Source organism: Nerophis lumbriciformis, linkage group LG03 (genome assembly GCF_033978685.3).
Source record: "Nerophis lumbriciformis linkage group LG03, RoL_Nlum_v2.1, whole genome shotgun sequence".
Lineage (NCBI taxonomy): Eukaryota > Metazoa > Chordata > Actinopteri > Syngnathiformes > Syngnathidae > Nerophis > Nerophis lumbriciformis.
The window spans coordinates 9,399,489-9,419,947 of record NC_084550.2 but is presented as its reverse complement, the minus strand read 5'-3'; the positions used below and the strand labels follow the sequence as shown (position 1 = coordinate 9,419,947).

The window sequence follows — 20,459 nt, the reverse complement described above, 5'->3', positions numbered from 1 at the left end:
TTACTCAATGTAAAGTGCTTTTTACAAATAAAATCTATTATTAATATTATCATTTTATATACTGTTATTTACTGTTATTTATATACTGTTATACTTTTGATTCAGATCATTTTTATTTTTTTCATTTTCAAAATATTTACATTAAAAATAAATTGGATTTAAACATTTCTAAACACGTAAAATTTAGTCTAATGTACTTATTATTTCTTATATTTTTTTTGGTCATTCTCATACAGACATGTTACATTCACACATACACTGACATAAACACAATACATGGTCGTGAAAACCCACAATCAAACACTTTTATGTTAAAATACTGAACAGATGTTTATCTTATCCCAATAAACATCTGTTCAGTATTTTAACATAAAAGTGTTTGATTGTGAGGCATTAAAAGCCACAAAATGCAACGGGTCCATCAGACCCACAAACGCTGGCTGAGTAACAACAATATGAACGTTGCACTTAAAATTTCTCTGCCAGTTTCTGCATCCCACAGGGATTCTTCTTTTGTGTTTCTGCACCTGCGGTTCCCACACAAGTTTTTGTCAACACTGTCTGCTCTCATTTTCTCGCACATTTGACCCCTCTGATGTTCTGTGTACCTACACTCTGTCCTCCTCCTGTCTAGGCCTGCTGTGTGTGTGTGTGTGTGTGTGTGTGTGTGTGTGTGTGTGTGGTACACAGAACATACATTTCCACACTTCTATTAACCCCGGGTCCAGTGGACCCGGACATCTTATATGTAATAGAAATGTGTAGGGGGGGTGTATGGTGTGTGGTCATTAAATATGTATTCTGATAAATGTTCTTCACAGAAAATGAGCCAAAGTCAGTGAGTCTCAGTTTGAAAAATGAATTAATTGTATCATTTTTCTTTTAATAAAAAAAAAAATTAAAACGGGTCCCACAGACCCGAACACCACACAAGGGTTAAAACGTGTTGTGGTCAATTAAAAGAGGCAAATTAACAACCACAGATTTGAGAAGAATAAACAAAAAAAAATTACATTATATTACATTTTTAAAATAACATACTGATATTATATTTATCCTCCTCAGCTTATATTATTTTCAAGCGGTTGGGGTTAGCAGTGGAGAATGATGCACTTTTTTGTTTTGTTTTTAAAGTTAAAGTTAAAGTACTACAGATAGTCACACACACACACACACACACACACACACACACACACACACACACACACACACACACACACACACACACACTCTAGGTGTGGTGAATTTACCCTGTGCATTTGACCGATCCCCTTGTTCCACCCCCGCAGGGAAGCGAGGGGAGCAGTGAGCAGCAGCAGTTGCCGCGCTCGGGAATCATTTTGATGCTGAGTGCCAAGCAGAGAGATAATGATTTTTGGAAGTAACAGTTTCACATTGTTTTTGCTTTTTATTCATGGTGCTTTTTTTTGTTTGTTTCATTCTTGACATTTTTTGTTTCAAATTTGTATTTGTTTTATATCATATCATTGACCATGTAAATTGTGATGCACAGTCCTTTTTCTTACTTTTTAGGTTTTAAGTATTTTTTTTAAATTTTAGGTCCAACCCACATATGTCAATGTATTGTTTTTGTGTATCATCAGGCTAACAGGCTAACCTCCTCCAACCTCCGAAGACAAAGCTCCGCCGCTCCCAGTCTGTGGAACACTCTCCCTGATCACCTGAGGGCACCACAGACTGTGGATGCTTTTAAAAAAAGGCTTAAAAACCCTTCTTTTTTAAAAAGCCTTTTTTAGATATATGCATACTAGTTCTAGCTATTAGGCTGTTCTAGTTTTATATTTTTATTTATTGTTATTATCTTTTTTATTTATTTATTTTTTAAATACACTGTAGCACTTTGAGGTTGTTTACTCAATGTAAAGTGCTTTTTACAAATAAAATCTATTATTATTAATATTATCATATTATATACTGTTATTTATAATGACTTTTGATTCAGATTTATTTTTTTTTTTTTCATTTTCAAAATATTTACATTAAAAATAAATTGGATTTAAACATTTCTAAACAAGTAAAATTTAGTCTAATGTACTTATTATTTCTTTTATTTCACACATACTCACATAAACACAATGCATGGTCGTAAAAACCCACAAAGTATTACCCTTGGGCATACTCCACCTGTGTATAATAGGGTATAATTGACAATTTATACATGTTTTCAAAGAAATCATATAAATCTTTAAAAATGTCAGTAACAAGTGTGCATTCGTGTCCTGGCTGGTCCACCACTATAGAAGATTACACAGGATCGCTATGGCAACAACAGAAACACTATTCTCCTTATTACAAGCCACTCTGGCAACAACGGGACTGTGACGCTGTCACAGTTGTGTACAATTATTACGTATCGTGGCTTTAATCTGCGAAATGAACAACCATTTGTCAGGGTTACATACTCACTGTGTTCACATTGCCTGCAGCCGTCATCACAGGGGAGACACTCCTCACCCTTTGCAACCTCACCTAAAGAACGCAAGCTCACTTTAAACAAGTAACAAGACACCATAATGATGATTATGATGACATTTGGATTACGTTATTTAATGACATGACTTTGTGTGCAATTGTGCAAACATCCGTTTGACGCACTCTCACCTGTGCTGCATTCCAGCGGAACACATTTGCCCTCTCGGAGTTTATGTCCCGGGCTGCAGCGTAGGCAGCGGCTGGGCGACGTGCACGCCACGCAGTCCGCAGCGCACGGCTCACAGCGTTTGCGCGTGGAGTGGAAGAAGGCCTCCGGGCAGACGTCCCGACACTGACCGCGGAACAGGTAGCGAGTCACGTCAAACATATCTGGAAAAAGCAGAATACAAATAGCAGTTCCAGGTCCTATATAATACTTGAAATAAGAGTCACAGGTCATATTATAGTATCCTACAGGCCTTGATGCTGATATTTAGACATTAAAAATGATGACACTTCACCCTTGCCCCCGGTACCGCTGAATGAATGATGAATGAATGACAGGTGGTGGTCGGAGGGACCGTAGGTGCAAACTGTCCGTCAGTCTACCCCAGGGCAGCTGTGGCTACAAATGTAGCTTACCACCACCAGGTGTGAATGAATGATGGGTTCCCACTTCTCTGTGAGCGCTTTGAGTATCTAACAATAGAAAAGCGCAATATAAAATCTAATCCATTATTATTATTATTATTATTTACATGCTAGCACCTAATTTTAGCAGTGTTTATATTGTGAATACAGTGCATCCGCAAATTATTCACACCGCTTCAGTTCTTCCACATTTTGTTATGCTACAGTCTTATTCCAAAATGGAATAAATTCATTTTTGTCCTCAAAATTCAACACAAAATATCCCATAAAGACAATATGAAAAGTACATTTTTTTATTTTGCAAATTTATTAAAAGGAAAAAAAAAAATGTACATAAGTAATCATAGCTTTTGCTCAATACTTTGCAGCAATTACAGCCTCAAGTCTTTTTGAATACGATGCCACAAGCTCAGCACACCTATCTTTGGCCAGTTTTGCCCATTTCTTTTTGCAGCACCTCAGGTTGGATGGGAAGTGTTGGTTTTCATCCAAGATGTCTCTCTACATTGCTTTTTTTTGTTTGTTTTTTGTAAAAACCTTTTTACACTCTTATTATGGGGTAATGTTTGTAGAATTTTGTGGACAAAACTGAATTTTTTCCATTTAGGAATAAGGGCTCTCCCATTAAAAAAAAAAAAACAGAATAGTGCTGCTAGGATCCTGATGAGAGTGCGGAAATATGACCATATCACACCAATTCTCAAATCCCTTCACTGGCTTCCTGTTCCACTAAGGGTTGAATACAAAGTCTACCTACTAACCCACCAGTGCCTCCATGGAAATGCCCCAAAGAACTCACCCCCAAATCCTCCACACGACACCTCCGCTCCGGACAGTAACCTCCTCCAACCTCCGAGGACAAAACTATGAACAATGGGAGACCAGGCTTTCTGCTCCGCCACTCCCAGTCTGTGGAACGCTCTCCCTGACCACCTGAGGGCACCACAGACTGTGGATGCTTTTAAAAAAAAAAGGCTTAAAAACCCTTCTTTTTAAAAAAAGCCTTTTTTTAGATATATGCATGCTAGTTCTAGCTATTAGGCTGTTTTAGTTTTTATTTTATTTTTTTGTATTTTTTTTTTCAAATACACTGTAGCACTTTGAGGTTGTTTACTAATAATAGATTTTACAAATAAAATATATTATTATTATTATTATTTAAAAAAAGTGGAAAAAGTGAAACGCTGAATACTTAGCAGATGAACTGTATAGAGAGAGTAGTGCTGCATACCATGCAGTAAAAAGGGTTTATTAATGTCAGGGAGCCAACATGTCACACTGCAAAAACTGAAATCTAAGTAAGATGAAATATCTCAAATAAGGGTGATATTTGTTTATTTTCTGTCTGATAAGATAATTCTTCTCACTAAGCAGATTTTATGTTAGAGTGTTTTACTTGTTTTAAGGGTTTTGGTCCTAAATGATCTCAGTAAGATATTACAGCTTGTTGCTGAGATTTGATGACCTATATTGAGTAAAACATGCTTGAAACTAGAATATCAACTGTTGCAAAGCTGTGTCATCAACACTCACAAGTATAAAACTACTTTTTTAAAGTAATCATTTATTATTTCAAGCATGAAAAAAAAAATCATGACTTTGACACAATTTTGTCTTATAATTAAAACAGATCTTTGCTGTTTTATTTTCAATGAAACAATAGAAAACACGTACTCATATAGTAGTACAGTTGGCACAGTACAGTAAACTGACAGTTAATATTTAAACATTTAACATGTGACATTTCTAACAATTTTGAACAGAAATAGTTCATGCACATTCAGATTAATTCTTCAAAATTACAATTAAATTTTTTTGTACATATGCGCACTAATTGACTGAAAGAGCACGCACTTGGCGCGATGATGTCATGTTATCCATGGAAAAATGCATTTTTAGACCATATGATTTGCCTGAGCGGCTAGGAGACCCCGAGAGTAACAAGCGCTTGCCTTGTTGTCTTTCCATTAAGAACAATAAATTAGTTTTTAGTATAAGTTTGCTGGTTTCAAGAAATGTAATGCCGAGCGCATATCATTATGTCAAGATAATGGCACTAGCATTTACTTCATTTAAGAATATTTTTCAACATATTGAGCAAAAAGGTCTCATATTTGTGTTTTGGTTTTGGTCCTAAATGATCTCAGTAAGATATTACAGCTTGTTGCTGAGATTTGATGACCTATATTGAGTAAAACATGCTTGAAACTAGAATATCAACTGTTGCAAAGCTGTGTCATCAACACTCACAAGTATAAAACTACTTTTTTAAAGTAATCATTTCTTACTTCAAGCATGAAAAAAAAAAAAATCACGAGCATTTAATTAATTTAAGAATATTTTTCAACATATTGAGCAAAAAGGTCTCATTTTTATTTTTTCTACCAAGAAAAGTGCACTTGTTATTAGTGAGAATATACTTATTTTAAGGTATTTTTGGGTTCATTGAAGTTAGCTAATTTTACTTGTTTTGGAAAGTCTTGACAAGCCAAATTTTCTTGTTCTATTGGCAGGTAATTTTGCTTAGTTCAAATAAATAACACTCATTTTTTTATTTTTTTTTATTGTTTTTGAACACTGACTTTTTGCAGTGCAGTGTGTTAAAATTGTAATTACATTTAAAAAGGACATTCTTATTATTTGCAAAAACTTTCAGCTCTTTATATTGTGACAGTGATAAACATTTGTATCAGCTTGATATTTCCACAGCTGTGAGCCACTAATGAGTCGACACAAACGTCGGTCGGTCCAATTAAGCGGCGAAGCTTCTGTTCTGCGTGTGGGCGTCATGTGACCTTTTCACAACACGACCCCCCCCTGTGTTGATCTACTGGCTTAGCAAGGAGTCAATTAGACCAAAAAAAAAAAAAAATGAAGGTGATTAGCAGGAAGGAAAATTAATAATGTTTCAAAAGACAACAACCACAGCAGGGATGTTACCTTTGATGTATTATTAGGAGGACTGATCCCAGGTCAGCCAAGTGCCTTACCCTTGTCGCAAGCCGTGCAGTTGTCCGGCCCCTCGTCAGTGCACTCCAGGCAGGTGTGGTGGCAGCGGTGACACTGCCTGGCCGTGGCGTAGCGCCCCCTCTGGCAGCGGATGACGCAGGCGCCTTCATCAAATAACCTGGATAGAACAAGAAGGGGTGTTGTTGACATACTTTCTGACCATGTTGGTGTCTGTATTTGGGTTCCTTCTCACCGTGTGGCCGGGCAGCTGGTGCAGTCCTCGCTCTCGGGACCAGTGCACTCCTGACAGGTGGCGTCACACAGGAGACACTTGTCATGGCGACCCATGTACTGACCTGGATGGACAACGCCACCGTAAACAACACTGACAGCCTTATGAAGCATACATTAGTTGATTAAGAGATGCTACCTCAGTAGAAGCTTTTAAGTCCCCTCTTAAAACTCATTTGTATACTCTAGCCTTTAAATAGACCCCCTTTTAGACCAGTTGATCTGCCGTTTCCCCCCGCCCCCTCCTCTAGGTCCGGTGGCCATGGATGAAGTGCTGGCTGTCCAGAATCAGGACCCGGGGTGGACCGCTCGCCTGTGCATCGGTTGGGGAAATCTCTGCGCTGCTGACCCGTCTCTGCTCGGGATGGTCTCCTGCTGGCCCCGCTATGGACTGGACTCTCACTATTTTGTTAGATCCACTATGGACTGGACTCTCACTATTATGTTAGATCCACTATGGACTAGACTCTCACTATTATGTTAGATCCACTATGGACTAGACTCTCACTCTTATGTTAGATCCACTATGGACTGGAATTCACAATATTATGTTAGATCCACTATGGACTGGACTCTCACAGTATTATGTTAGATCCACTATGGACTGGACTCACACTATTATGTTAGATCCACTATGGACTAGACTCACACTATTATGTTAGATCCACTATGGACTGGACTCTCACACTATTATGTTAGATCCACTATGGACTGGACTGTCACTATTATGTTAGATCCACTATGGACTAGACTCACACTATTATGTTAGATCCACTATGGACTGGACTCTCACTATTATGTGAGATCCACTATGGACTGGACTCTCACTATTATGTTAGATCCACTATGGACTGGACTTTCACTATTATTTTAGATCCACTATGGACTGGACTCTCACTATTATGTTAGATCCACTATGGACTGGACTCTCACACTATTATGTTAGATCCACTATGGACTGGACTCTCACTATTATGTTAGATCCACTATGGACTGGACTCTCACACTATTATGTTAGATCCACTATGGACTGGACTCTCACTATTATGTTAGATCCACTATGGACTGGACTCTCACTATTATGTTAGATCCACTATGGACTAGACTCTCACTATTATGTTAGATCCACTATGGACTGGACTTTCACAATATTATGTTAGATCCACTATGGACTGGACTCTCACTATTATGTTAGATCCACTATGGACTGGACTCTCACTATTATGTTAGATCCACTATGGACTGGACTCTCACTATTATGTTAGATCCACTATGGACTGGACTCTCACTATTATGTTAGATCCACTATGGACTGGACTCTCACTATTATGTTAGATCCACTATGGACTGGACTCTCACTATTATGTTAGATCCACTATGGACTGGACTCTCACTATTATGTTAGATCCACTATGGACTGGACTTTCACAATATTATGTTAGATCCACTATGGACTGGACTCTCACTATTATGTTAGATCCACTATGGACTGGACTCTCACACTATTATGTTAGATCCACTATGGACTGGACTCTCACAATATTATGTTAGATCCACTATGGACTGGACTCTCACTATGTTAGATCCACTTTGGACTGGACTCTCACAATATTATGTTAGATCCACTATGGACTGGACTCTCACTATTATGTTAGATCCACTATGGACTGGACTCTCACTATTATGTTAGATCCACTATGGACTAGACTCACACTATTATGTTAGATCCACTATAGACTGGACTCTCACACTATTATGTTAGATCCACTATGGACTGGACTCTCACAATATTATGTTAGATCCACTATGGACTGGACTCTCACAGTATTATGTTAGATCCACTATGGACTGGACTCACACTATTATGTTAGATCCACTATGGACTAGACTCACACTATTATGTTAGATCCACTATGGACTGGACTCTCACACTATTATGTTAGATCCACTATGGACTGGACTGTCACTATTATGTTAGATCCACTATGGACTAGACTCACACTATTATGTTAGATCCACTATGGACTGGACTCTCACTATTATGTGAGATCCACTATGGACTGGACTCTCACTATTATGTTAGATCCACTATGGACTGGACTTTCACTATTATTTTAGATCCACTATGGACTGGACTCTCACTATTATGTTAGATCCACTATGGACTGGACTCTCACACTATTATGTTAGATCCACTATGGACTGGACTCTCACTATTATGTTAGATCCACTATGGACTGGACTCTCACACTATTATGTTAGATCCACTATGGACTGGACTCTCACTATTATGTTAGATCCACTATGGACTGGACTCTCACTATTATGTTAGATCCACTATGGACTAGACTCTCACTATTATGTTAGATCCACTATGGACTGGACTTTCACAATATTATGTTAGATCCACTATGGACTGGACTCTCACTATTATGTTAGATCCACTATGGACTGGACTCTCACTATTATGTTAGATCCACTATGGACTGGACTCTCACTATTATGTTAGATCCACTATGGACTGGACTCTCACTATTATGTTAGATCCACTATGGACTGGACTCTCACTATTATGTTAGATCCACTATGGACTGGACTCTCACTATTATGTTAGATCCACTATGGACTGGACTCTCACTATTATGTTAGATCCACTATGGACTGGACTTTCACAATATTATGTTAGATCCACTATGGACTGGACTCTCACTATTATGTTAGATCCACTATGGACTGGACTCTCACACTATTATGTTAGATCCACTATGGACTGGACTCTCACAATATTATGTTAGATCCACTATGGACTGGACTCTCACTATGTTAGATCCACTTTGGACTGGACTCTCACAATATTATGTTAGATCCACTATGGACTGGACTCTCACTATTATGTTAGATCCACTATGGACTGGACTCTCACTATTATGTTAGATCCACTATGGACTAGACTCACACTATTATGTTAGATCCACTATAGACTGGACTCTCACACTATTATGTTAGATCCACTATGGACTGGACTCTCACAATATTATGTTAGATCCACTATGGACTGGACTCTCACTATTATGTTAGATCCACTATGGACTGGACTCTCACTATTTTGTTAGATCCACTATGGACTGGACTCTCACTATTATGTTAGATCCACTATGGACTGGACTCTCACAATATTAGGTTAGATCCACTATGGACTGGACTCTCACTATTATGTTAGATCCACTATGGACTGGACTCTCACTATTATGTTAGATCCACTATGGACTGGACTCACACTATTATGTTAGATCCACTATGGACTGGACTCTCACTATTATGTTAGATCCACTATGGACTGGACTCTCACTATTATGTTAGATCCACTATGGACTGGACTTTCACAATATTATGTTAGATCCACTATGGACTGGACTCTCACTATTATGTTAGATCCACTATGGACTGGACTCTCACTATTATGTTAGATCCACTATGGACTGGACTCTCACTATTATGTTAGATCCACTATGGACTGGACTCTCACTATTATGTTAGATCCACTATGGACTGGACTCTCACTATTATGTTAGATCCACTATGGACTGGACTCTCACTATTATGTTAGATCCACTATGGACTGGACTCTCACTATTATGCTAGATCCACTATGGACTGGACTCTCACTATTATGTTAGATCCATTATGGACTAGACTCTCACTATTATGTTAGATCCACTATGGACTAGACTCTCACTCTTATGTTAGATCCACTATGGACTGGACTTTCACAATATTATGTTAGATCCACTATGGACTGGACTCTCATTATTATGTGAGATCCACTATGGACTGGACTCTCACTATTATGTTAGATCCACTATGGACTGGACTCTCACAATATTATGTTAGATCCACTATGGACTGGACTCTCACACTATTATGTTAGATCCACTATGGACTGGACTCTCACAATATTATGTTAGATCCACTATGGACTGGACTCTCACTATTATGTTAGATCCACTATGGACTGGACTCTCACTATTTTGTTAGATCCACTATGGACTGGACTCTCACTATTATGTTAGATCCACTATGGACTGGACTCTCACAATATTAGGTTAGATCCACTATGGACTGGACTCTCACTATTATGTTAGATCCACTATGGACTGGACTCACACTATTATGTTAGATCCACTATGGACTGGACTCTCACTATTATGTTAGATCCACTATGGACTGGACTCTCACTATTATGTTAGATCCACTATGGACTGGACTTTCACAATATTATGTTAGATCCACTATGGACTGGACTCTCACTATTATGTTAGATCCACTATGGACTGGACTCTCACTATTATGTTGGATCCACTATGGACTGGACTCTCACTATTATGTTAGATCCACTATGGACTGGACTCTCACTATTATGTTAGATCCACTATGGACTGGACTCTCACTATTATGTTAGATCCACTATGGACTGGACTCTCACTATTATGTTAGATCCACTATGGACTGGACTCTCACTATTATGCTAGATCCACTATGGACTGGACTCTCACTATTATGTTAGATCCACTATGGACTGGACTCTCACTATTATGTTAGATCCACTATGGACTAGACTCTCACTCTTATGTTAGATCCACTATGGACTGGACTTTCACAATATTATGTTAGATCCACTATGGACTGGACTCTCACTATTATGTTAGATCCACTATGGACTGGACTCTCACTATTATGTTAGATCCACTATGGACTGGACTCTCACTATGTTGGATCCACTATGGACTAGACTCTCACTATTATGTTAGATCCACTATGGACTGGACTTTCACAATATTATGCTAGATCCACTATGGACTGGACTCTCACTATTATGTTAGATCCACTATGGACTGGACTCTCACACTATTATGTTAGATCCACTATGGACTGGACTCTCACAATATTATGTTAGATCCACTATGGACTGGACTCTCACTATGTTAGATCCACTATGGACTGGACTCTCACAATATTATGTTAGATCCACTATGGACTGGACTCTCACTATTATGTTAGATCCACTATGGACTGGACTCTCACTATTATGTTAGATCCACTATAGACTGGACTCTCACTATTATGTTAGATCCACTATGGACTGGACTCTCACTATTATGTTAGATCCACTATGGACTAGACTCACACTATTATGTTAGATCCACTATAGACTGGACTCTCACTATTATGTTAGATCCACTATGGACTGGACTCTCACTATTATGTTAGATCCACTATGGACTGGACTCTCACAATATTATGCTAGATCCACTATGGACTGGACTCTCACAATTATGTTAGATCCACTATGGACTGGACTCTCACTATTATGTTAGATCCACTATGGACTGGACTCTCACTATTATGTTAAATCCACTATGGACTGGACTCTCACTATTATGTTAGATCCACTATGGACTGGACTCTCACTATTATGTTAGATCCACTATGGACTGGACTCTCACTATTATGTTAGATCCACTATGGACTGGACTCTCACTATTATGTTAGATCCACTATGGACTGGACTCTCACTATTATGTTAGATCCACTATGGACTGGACTCTCACTATTATGTTAGATCCACTATGGACTGGACTCTCACTATTATGTTAGATCCATTATGGACTAGACTCTCACTATTATGTTAGATCCACTATGGACTGGACTCTCACTATTATGTTAGATCCACTATGGACTGGACTCTCACTATTATGTTAGATCCACTATGGACTGGACTCTCACTATTATGTTAGATCCATTATGGACTAGACTCTCACTATTATGTTAAATCCACTATGGACTGGACTCTCACTATTATGTTAGATCCACTATGGACTGGACTCTCACTATTATGTTAGATCCACTATGGACTGGACTCTCACTATTATGTTAGATCCACTATGGACTGGACTCTCACTATTATGTTAGTTCCATTATGGACTAGACTCTTACTATTATGTTAGATCCACTATGGACTAGACTCTCACTCTTATGTTAGATCCACTATGGACTGGACTTTCACAATATTATGTTAGATCCACTATGGACTGGACTCTCATTATTATGTGAGATCCACTATGGACTGGACTCTCACTATTATGTTAGATCCACTATGGACTGGACTCTCACTATGTTGGATCCACTATGGACTGGACTCTCTCTATTATGTTAGATCCACTATGGACTGGACTCTCACTATTATGTTAGATCCACTATGGACTGGACTCTCACTATTATGTTAGATCCACTATGGACTGAACTCTCACTATTATGTTAGATCCACTATGGACTGGACTCTCACTATTATGTTAGATCCACTATGGACTGGACTCTCACTATTATGTTAGATCCACTATGGACTGGACTCTCACTATTATGTTAGATCCACTATGGACTGGACTCTCACTATTATGTTAGATCCACTATGGACTAGACTCTCACTCTTATGTTAGATCCACTATGGACTGGAATTCACAATATTATGTTAGATCCACTATGGACTGGACTCTCACTATTATGTTAGATCCACTATGGACTGGACTCTCACTATTATGTTAGATCCACTATGGACTAGACTCTCACTCTTATGTTAGATCCACTATGGACTGGAATTCACAATATTATGTTAGATCCACTATGGACTGGACTCTCACTATTATGTTAGATCCACTATGGACTGGACTCTCACTATTATGTTAGATCCACTATGGACTAGACTCTCACTCTTATGTTAGATCCACTATGGACTGGACTCTCACTATTATGTTAGATCCACTATGGACTGGACTCTCACTATTATGTTAGATCCACTATGGACTGGACTCTCACTATTATGTTAGATCCACTATGGACTGGACTCTCACTATTATGTTAGATCCACTATGGACTGGACTCTCACTATTATGTTAGATCCACTATGGACTAGACTCTCACTCTTATGTTAGATCCACTATGGACTGGAATTCACAATATTATGTTAGATCCACTATGGACTGGACTCTCACTATTATGTTAGATCCACTATGGACTGGACTCTCACTATTATGTTAGATCCACTATGGACTGGACTCTCACTATATTAGGTTAGATCCACTATGGACTGGACTCTCACTATTATGTTAGATCCACTATGGACTGGACTCTCACTATTATGTTAGATCCACTATGGACTGGACTCACACTATTATGTTAGATCCACTATGGACTGGACTCTCACTATTATGTTAGATCCACTATGGACTGGACTCTCACTATTATGTTAGATCCACTATGGACTGGACTTTCACAATATTATGTTAGATCCACTATGGACTGGACTCTCACTATTATGTTAGATCCACTATGGACTGGACTCTCACTATTATGTTAGATCCACTATGGACTGGACTCTCACTATTATGTTAGATCCACTATGGACTGGACTCTCACTATTATGTTAGATCCACTATGGACTGGACTCTCACTATTATGTTAGATCCACTATGGACTGGACTCTCACTATTATGTTAGATCCACTATGGACTGGACTCTCACTATTATGCTAGATCCACTATGGACTGGACTCTCACTATTATGTTAGATCCATTATGGACTAGACTCTCACTATTATGTTAGATCCACTATGGACTAGACTCTCACTCTTATGTTAGATCCACTATGGACTGGACTTTCACAATATTATGTTAGATCCACTATGGACTGGACTCTCATTATTATGTGAGATCCACTATGGACTGGACTCTCACTATTATGTTAGATCCACTATGGACTGGACTCTCACAATATTATGTTAGATCCACTATGGACTGGACTCTCACACTATTATGTTAGATCCACTATGGACTGGACTCTCACAATATTATGTTAGATCCACTATGGACTGGACTCTCACTATTATGTTAGATCCACTATGGACTGGACTCTCACTATTTTGTTAGATCCACTATGGACTGGACTCTCACTATTATGTTAGATCCACTATGGACTGGACTCTCACAATATTAGGTTAGATCCACTATGGACTGGACTCTCACTATTATGTTAGATCCACTATGGACTGGACTCACACTATTATGTTAGATCCACTATGGACTGGACTCTCACTATTATGTTAGATCCACTATGGACTGGACTCTCACTATTATGTTAGATCCACTATGGACTGGACTTTCACAATATTATGTTAGATCCACTATGGACTGGACTCTCACTATTATGTTAGATCCACTATGGACTGGACTCTCACTATTATGTTGGATCCACTATGGACTGGACTCTCACTATTATGTTAGATCCACTATGGACTGGACTCTCACTATTATGTTAGATCCACTATGGACTGGACTCTCACTATTATGTTAGATCCACTATGGACTGGACTCTCACTATTATGTTAGATCCACTATGGACTGGACTCTCACTATTATGCTAGATCCACTATGGACTGGACTCTCACTATTATGTTAGATCCACTATGGACTGGACTCTCACTATTATGTTAGATCCACTATGGACTAGACTCTCACTCTTATGTTAGATCCACTATGGACTGGACTTTCACAATATTATGTTAGATCCACTATGGACTGGACTCTCACTATTATGTTAGATCCACTATGGACTGGACTCTCACTATTATGTTAGATCCACTATGGACTGGACTCTCACTATGTTGGATCCACTATGGACTAGACTCTCACTATTATGTTAGATCCACTATGGACTGGACTTTCACAATATTATGCTAGATCCACTATGGACTGGACTCTCACTATTATGTTAGATCCACTATGGACTGGACTCTCACACTATTATGTTAGATCCACTATGGACTGGACTCTCACAATATTATGTTAGATCCACTATGGACTGGACTCTCACTATGTTAGATCCACTATGGACTGGACTCTCACAATATTATGTTAGATCCACTATGGACTGGACTCTCACTATTATGTTAGATCCACTATGGACTGGACTCTCACTATTATGTTAGATCCACTATAGACTGGACTCTCACTATTATGTTAGATCCACTATGGACTGGACTCTCACTATTATGTTAGATCCACTATGGACTAGACTCACACTATTATGTTAGATCCACTATAGACTGGACTCTCACTATTATGTTAGATCCACTATGGACTGGACTCTCACTATTATGTTAGATCCACTATGGACTGGACTCTCACAATATTATGCTAGATCCACTATGGACTGGACTCTCACAATTATGTTAGATCCACTATGGACTGGACTCTCACTATTATGTTAGATCCACTATGGACTGGACTCTCACTATTATGTTAAATCCACTATGGACTGGACTCTCACTATTATGTTAGATCCACTATGGACTGGACTCTCACTATTATGTTAGATCCACTATGGACTGGACTCTCACTATTATGTTAGATCCACTATGGACTGGACTCTCACTATTATGTTAGATCCACTATGGACTGGACTCTCACTATTATGTTAGATCCACTATGGACTGGACTCTCACTATTATGTTAGATCCACTATGGACTGGACTCTCACTATTATGTTAGATCCATTATGGACTAGACTCTCACTATTATGTTAGATCCACTATGGACTGGACTCTCACTATTATGTTAGATCCACTATGGACTGGACTCTCACTATTATGTTAGATCCACTATGGACTGGACTCTCACTATTATGTTAGATCCATTATGGACTAGACTCTCACTATTATGTTAAATCCACTATGGACTGGACTCTCACTATTATGTTAGATCCACTATGGACTGGACTCTCACTATTATGTTAGATCCACTATGGACTGGACTCTCACTATTATGTTAGATCCACTATGGACTGGACTCTCACTATTATGTTAGTTCCATTATGGACTAGACTCTTACTATTATGTTAGATCCACTATGGACTAGACTCTCACTCTTATGTTAGATCCACTATGGACTGGACTTTCACAATATTATGTTAGATCCACTATGGACTGGACTCTCATTATTATGTGAGATCCACTATGGACTGGACTCTCACTATTATGTTAGATCCACTATGGACTGGACTCTCACTATGTTGGATCCACTATGGACTGGACTCTCTCTATTATGTTAGATCCACTATGGACTGGACTCTCACTATTATGTTAGATCCACTATGGACTGGACTCTCACTATTATGTTAGATCCACTATGGACTGAACTCTCACTATTATGTTAGATCCACTATGGACTGGACTCTCACTATTATGTTAGATCCACTATGGACTGGACTCTCACTATTATGTTAGATCCACTATGGACTGGACTCTCACTATTATGTTAGATCCACTATGGACTGGACTCTCACTATTATGTTAGATCCACTATGGACTAGACTCTCACTCTTATGTTAGATCCACTATGGACTGGAATTCACAATATTATGTTAGATCCACTATGGACTGGACTCTCACTATTATGTTAGATCCACTATGGACTGGACTCTCACTATTATGTTAGATCCACTATGGACTAGACTCTCACTCTTATGTTAGATCCACTATGGACTGGACTCTCACTATTATGTTAGATCCACTATGGACTGGACTCTCACTATTATGTTAGATCCACTATGGACTGGACTCTCACTATTATGTTAGATCCACTATGGACTGGACTCTCACTATTATGTTAGATCCACTATGGACTGGACTCTCACTATTATGTTAGATCCACTATGGACTAGACTCTCACTCTTATGTTAGATCCACTATGGACTGGAATTCACAATATTATGTTAGATCCACTATGGACTGGACTCTCACTATTATGTTAGATCCACTATGGACTGGACTCTCACTATTATGTTAGATCCACTATGGACTGGACTCTCACTATATTAGGTTAGATCCACTATGGACTGGACTCTCACTATTATGTTAGATCCACTATGGACTGGACTCTCACTATTATGTTAGATCCACTATGGACTGGACTCACACTATTATGTTAGATCCACTATGGACTGGACTCTCACTATTATGTTAGATCCACTATGGACTGGACTCTCACTATTATGTTAGATCCACTATGGACTGGACTTTCACAATATTATGTTAGATCCACTATGGACTGGACTCTCACTATTATGTTAGATCCACTATGGACTGGACTCTCACTATTATGTTAGATCCACTATGGACTGGACTCTCACTATTATGTTAGATCCACTATGGACTGGACTCTCACTATTATGTTAGATCCACTATGGACTGGACTCTCACTATTATGTTAGATCCACTATGGACTGGACTCTCACTATTATGTTAGATCCACTATGGACTGGACTCTCACTATTATGCTAGATCCACTATGGACTGGACTCTCACTATTATGTTAGATCCATTATGGACTAGACTCTCACTATTATGTTAGATCCACTATGGACTAGACTCTCACTCTTATGTTAGATCCACTATGGACTGGACTTTCACAATATTATGTTAGATCCACTATGGACTGGACTCTCATTATTATGTGAGATCCACTATGGACTGGACTCTCACTATTATGTTAGATCCACTATGGACTGGACTCTCACAATATTATGTTAGATCCACTATGGACTGGACTCTCACACTATTATGTTAGATCCACTATGGACTGGACTCTCACAATATTATGTTAGATCCACTATGGACTGGACTCTCACTATTATGTTAGATCCACTATGGACTGGACTCTCACTATTTTGTTAGATCCACTATGGACTGGACTCTCACTATTATGTTAGATCCACTATGGACTGGACTCTCACAATATTAGGTTAGATCCACTATGGACTGGACTCTCACTATTATGTTAGATCCACTATGGACTGGACTCACACTATTATGTTAGATCCACTATGGACTGGACTCTCACTATTATGTTAGATCCACTATGGACTGGACTCTCACTATTATGTTAGATCCACTATGGACTGGACTTTCACAATATTATGTTAGATCCACTATGGACTGGACTCTCACTATTATGTTAGATCCACTATGGACTGGACTCTCACTATTATGTTGGATCCACTATGGACTGGACTCTCACTATTATGTTAGATCCACTATGGACTGGACTCTCACTATTATGTTAGATCCACTATGGACTGGACTCTCACTATTATGTTAGATCCACTATGGACTGGACTCTCACTATTATGTTAGATCCACTATGGACTGGACTCTCACTATTATGCTAGATCCACTATGGACTGGACTCTCACTATTATGTTAGATCCACTATGGACTGGACTCTCACTATTATGTTAGATCCACTATGGACTAGACTCTCACTCTTATGTTAGATCCACTATGGACTGGACTTTCACAATATTATGTTAGATCCACTATGGACTGGACTCTCACTATTATGTTAGATCCACTATGGACTGGACTCTCACTATTATGTTAGATCCACTATGGACTGGACTCTCACTATGTTGGATCCACTATGGACTAGACTCTCACTATTATGTTAGATCCACTATGGACTGGACTTTCACAATATTATGCTAGATCCACTATGGACTGGACTCTCACTATTATGTTAGATCCACTATGGACTGGACTCTCACACTATTATGTTAGATCCACTATGGACTGGACTCTCACAATATTATGTTAGATCCACTATGGACTGGACTCTCACTATGTTAGATCCACTATGGACTGGACTCTCACAATATTATGTTAGATCCACTATGGACTGGACTCTCACTATTATGTTAGATCCACTATGGACTGGACTCTCACTATTATGTTAGATCCACTATAGACTGGACTCTCACTATTATGTTAGATCCACTATGGACTGGACTCTCACTATTATGTTAGATCCACTATGGACTAGACTCACACTATTATGTTAGATCCACTATAGACTGGACTCTCACTATTATGTTAGATCCACTATGGACTGGACTCTCACTATTATGTTAGATCCACTATGGACTGGACTCTCACAATATTATGCTAGATCCACTATGGACTGGACTCTCACAATTATGTTAGATCCACTATGGACTGGACTCTCACTATTATGTTAGATCCACTATGGACTGGACTCTCACTATTATGTTAAATCCACTATGGACTGGACTCTCACTATTATGTTAGATCCACTATGGACTGGACTCTCACTATTATGTTAGATCCACTATGGACTGGACTCTCACTATTATGTTAGATCCACTATGGACTGGACTCTCACTATTATGTTAGATCCACTATGGACTGGACTCTCACTATTATGTTAGATCCACTATGGACTGGACTCTCACTATTATGTTAGATCCACTATGGACTGGACTCTCACTATTATGTTAGATCCATTATGGACTAGACTCTCACTATTATGTTAGATCCACTATGGACTGGACTCTCACTATTATGTTAGATCCACTATGGACTGGACTCTCACTATTATGTTAGATCCACTATGGACTGGACTCTCACTATTATGTTAGATCCATTATGGACTAGACTCTCACTATTATGTTAAATCCACTATGGACTGGACTCTCACTATTATGTTAGATCCACTATGGACTGGACTCTCACTATTATGTTAGATCCACTATGGACTGGACTCTCACTATTATGTTAGATCCACTATGGACTGGACTCTCACTATTATGTTAGTTCCATTATGGACTAGACTCTTACTATTATGTTAGATCCACTATGGACTAGACTCTCACTCTTATGTTAGATCCACTATGGACTGGACTTTCACAATATTATGTTAGATCCACTATGGACTGGACTCTCATTATTATGTGAGATCCACTATGGACTGGACTCTCACTATTATGTTAGATCCACTATGGACTGGACTCTCACTATGTTGGATCCACTATGGACTGGACTCTCTCTATTATGTTAGATCCACTATGGACTGGACTCTCACTATTATGTTAGATCCACTATGGACTGGACTCTCACTATTATGTTAGATCCACTATGGACTGAACTCTCACTATTATGTTAGATCCACTATGGACTGGACTCTCACTATTATGTTAGATCCACTATGGACTGGACTCTCACTATTATGTTA

General features: G+C 38.7%; 1 protein-coding gene across 2 annotated transcripts in view; it reads right to left on the bottom strand.

Annotated features, from left to right (window-relative positions):
- pcsk5b (proprotein convertase subtilisin/kexin type 5b) overlaps window positions 1-20,459 on the bottom strand; it is a 353,408-nt gene that overhangs the window by 47,095 nt on the left and 285,854 nt on the right. For both annotated transcript variants that reach the window (XM_061933203.1, XM_061933210.1), the window contains exons 21-24: window positions 6,287-6,389; window positions 6,075-6,211; window positions 2,623-2,823; window positions 2,428-2,490 (exon numbers count right to left, since the gene is read on the bottom strand). In XM_061933203.1, coding sequence (XP_061789187.1) covers window positions 2,428-2,490; window positions 2,623-2,823; window positions 6,075-6,211; window positions 6,287-6,389 — 504 coding nt within the window. The remainder of the gene's footprint in view (window positions 1-2,427; window positions 2,491-2,622; window positions 2,824-6,074; window positions 6,212-6,286; window positions 6,390-20,459) is intronic.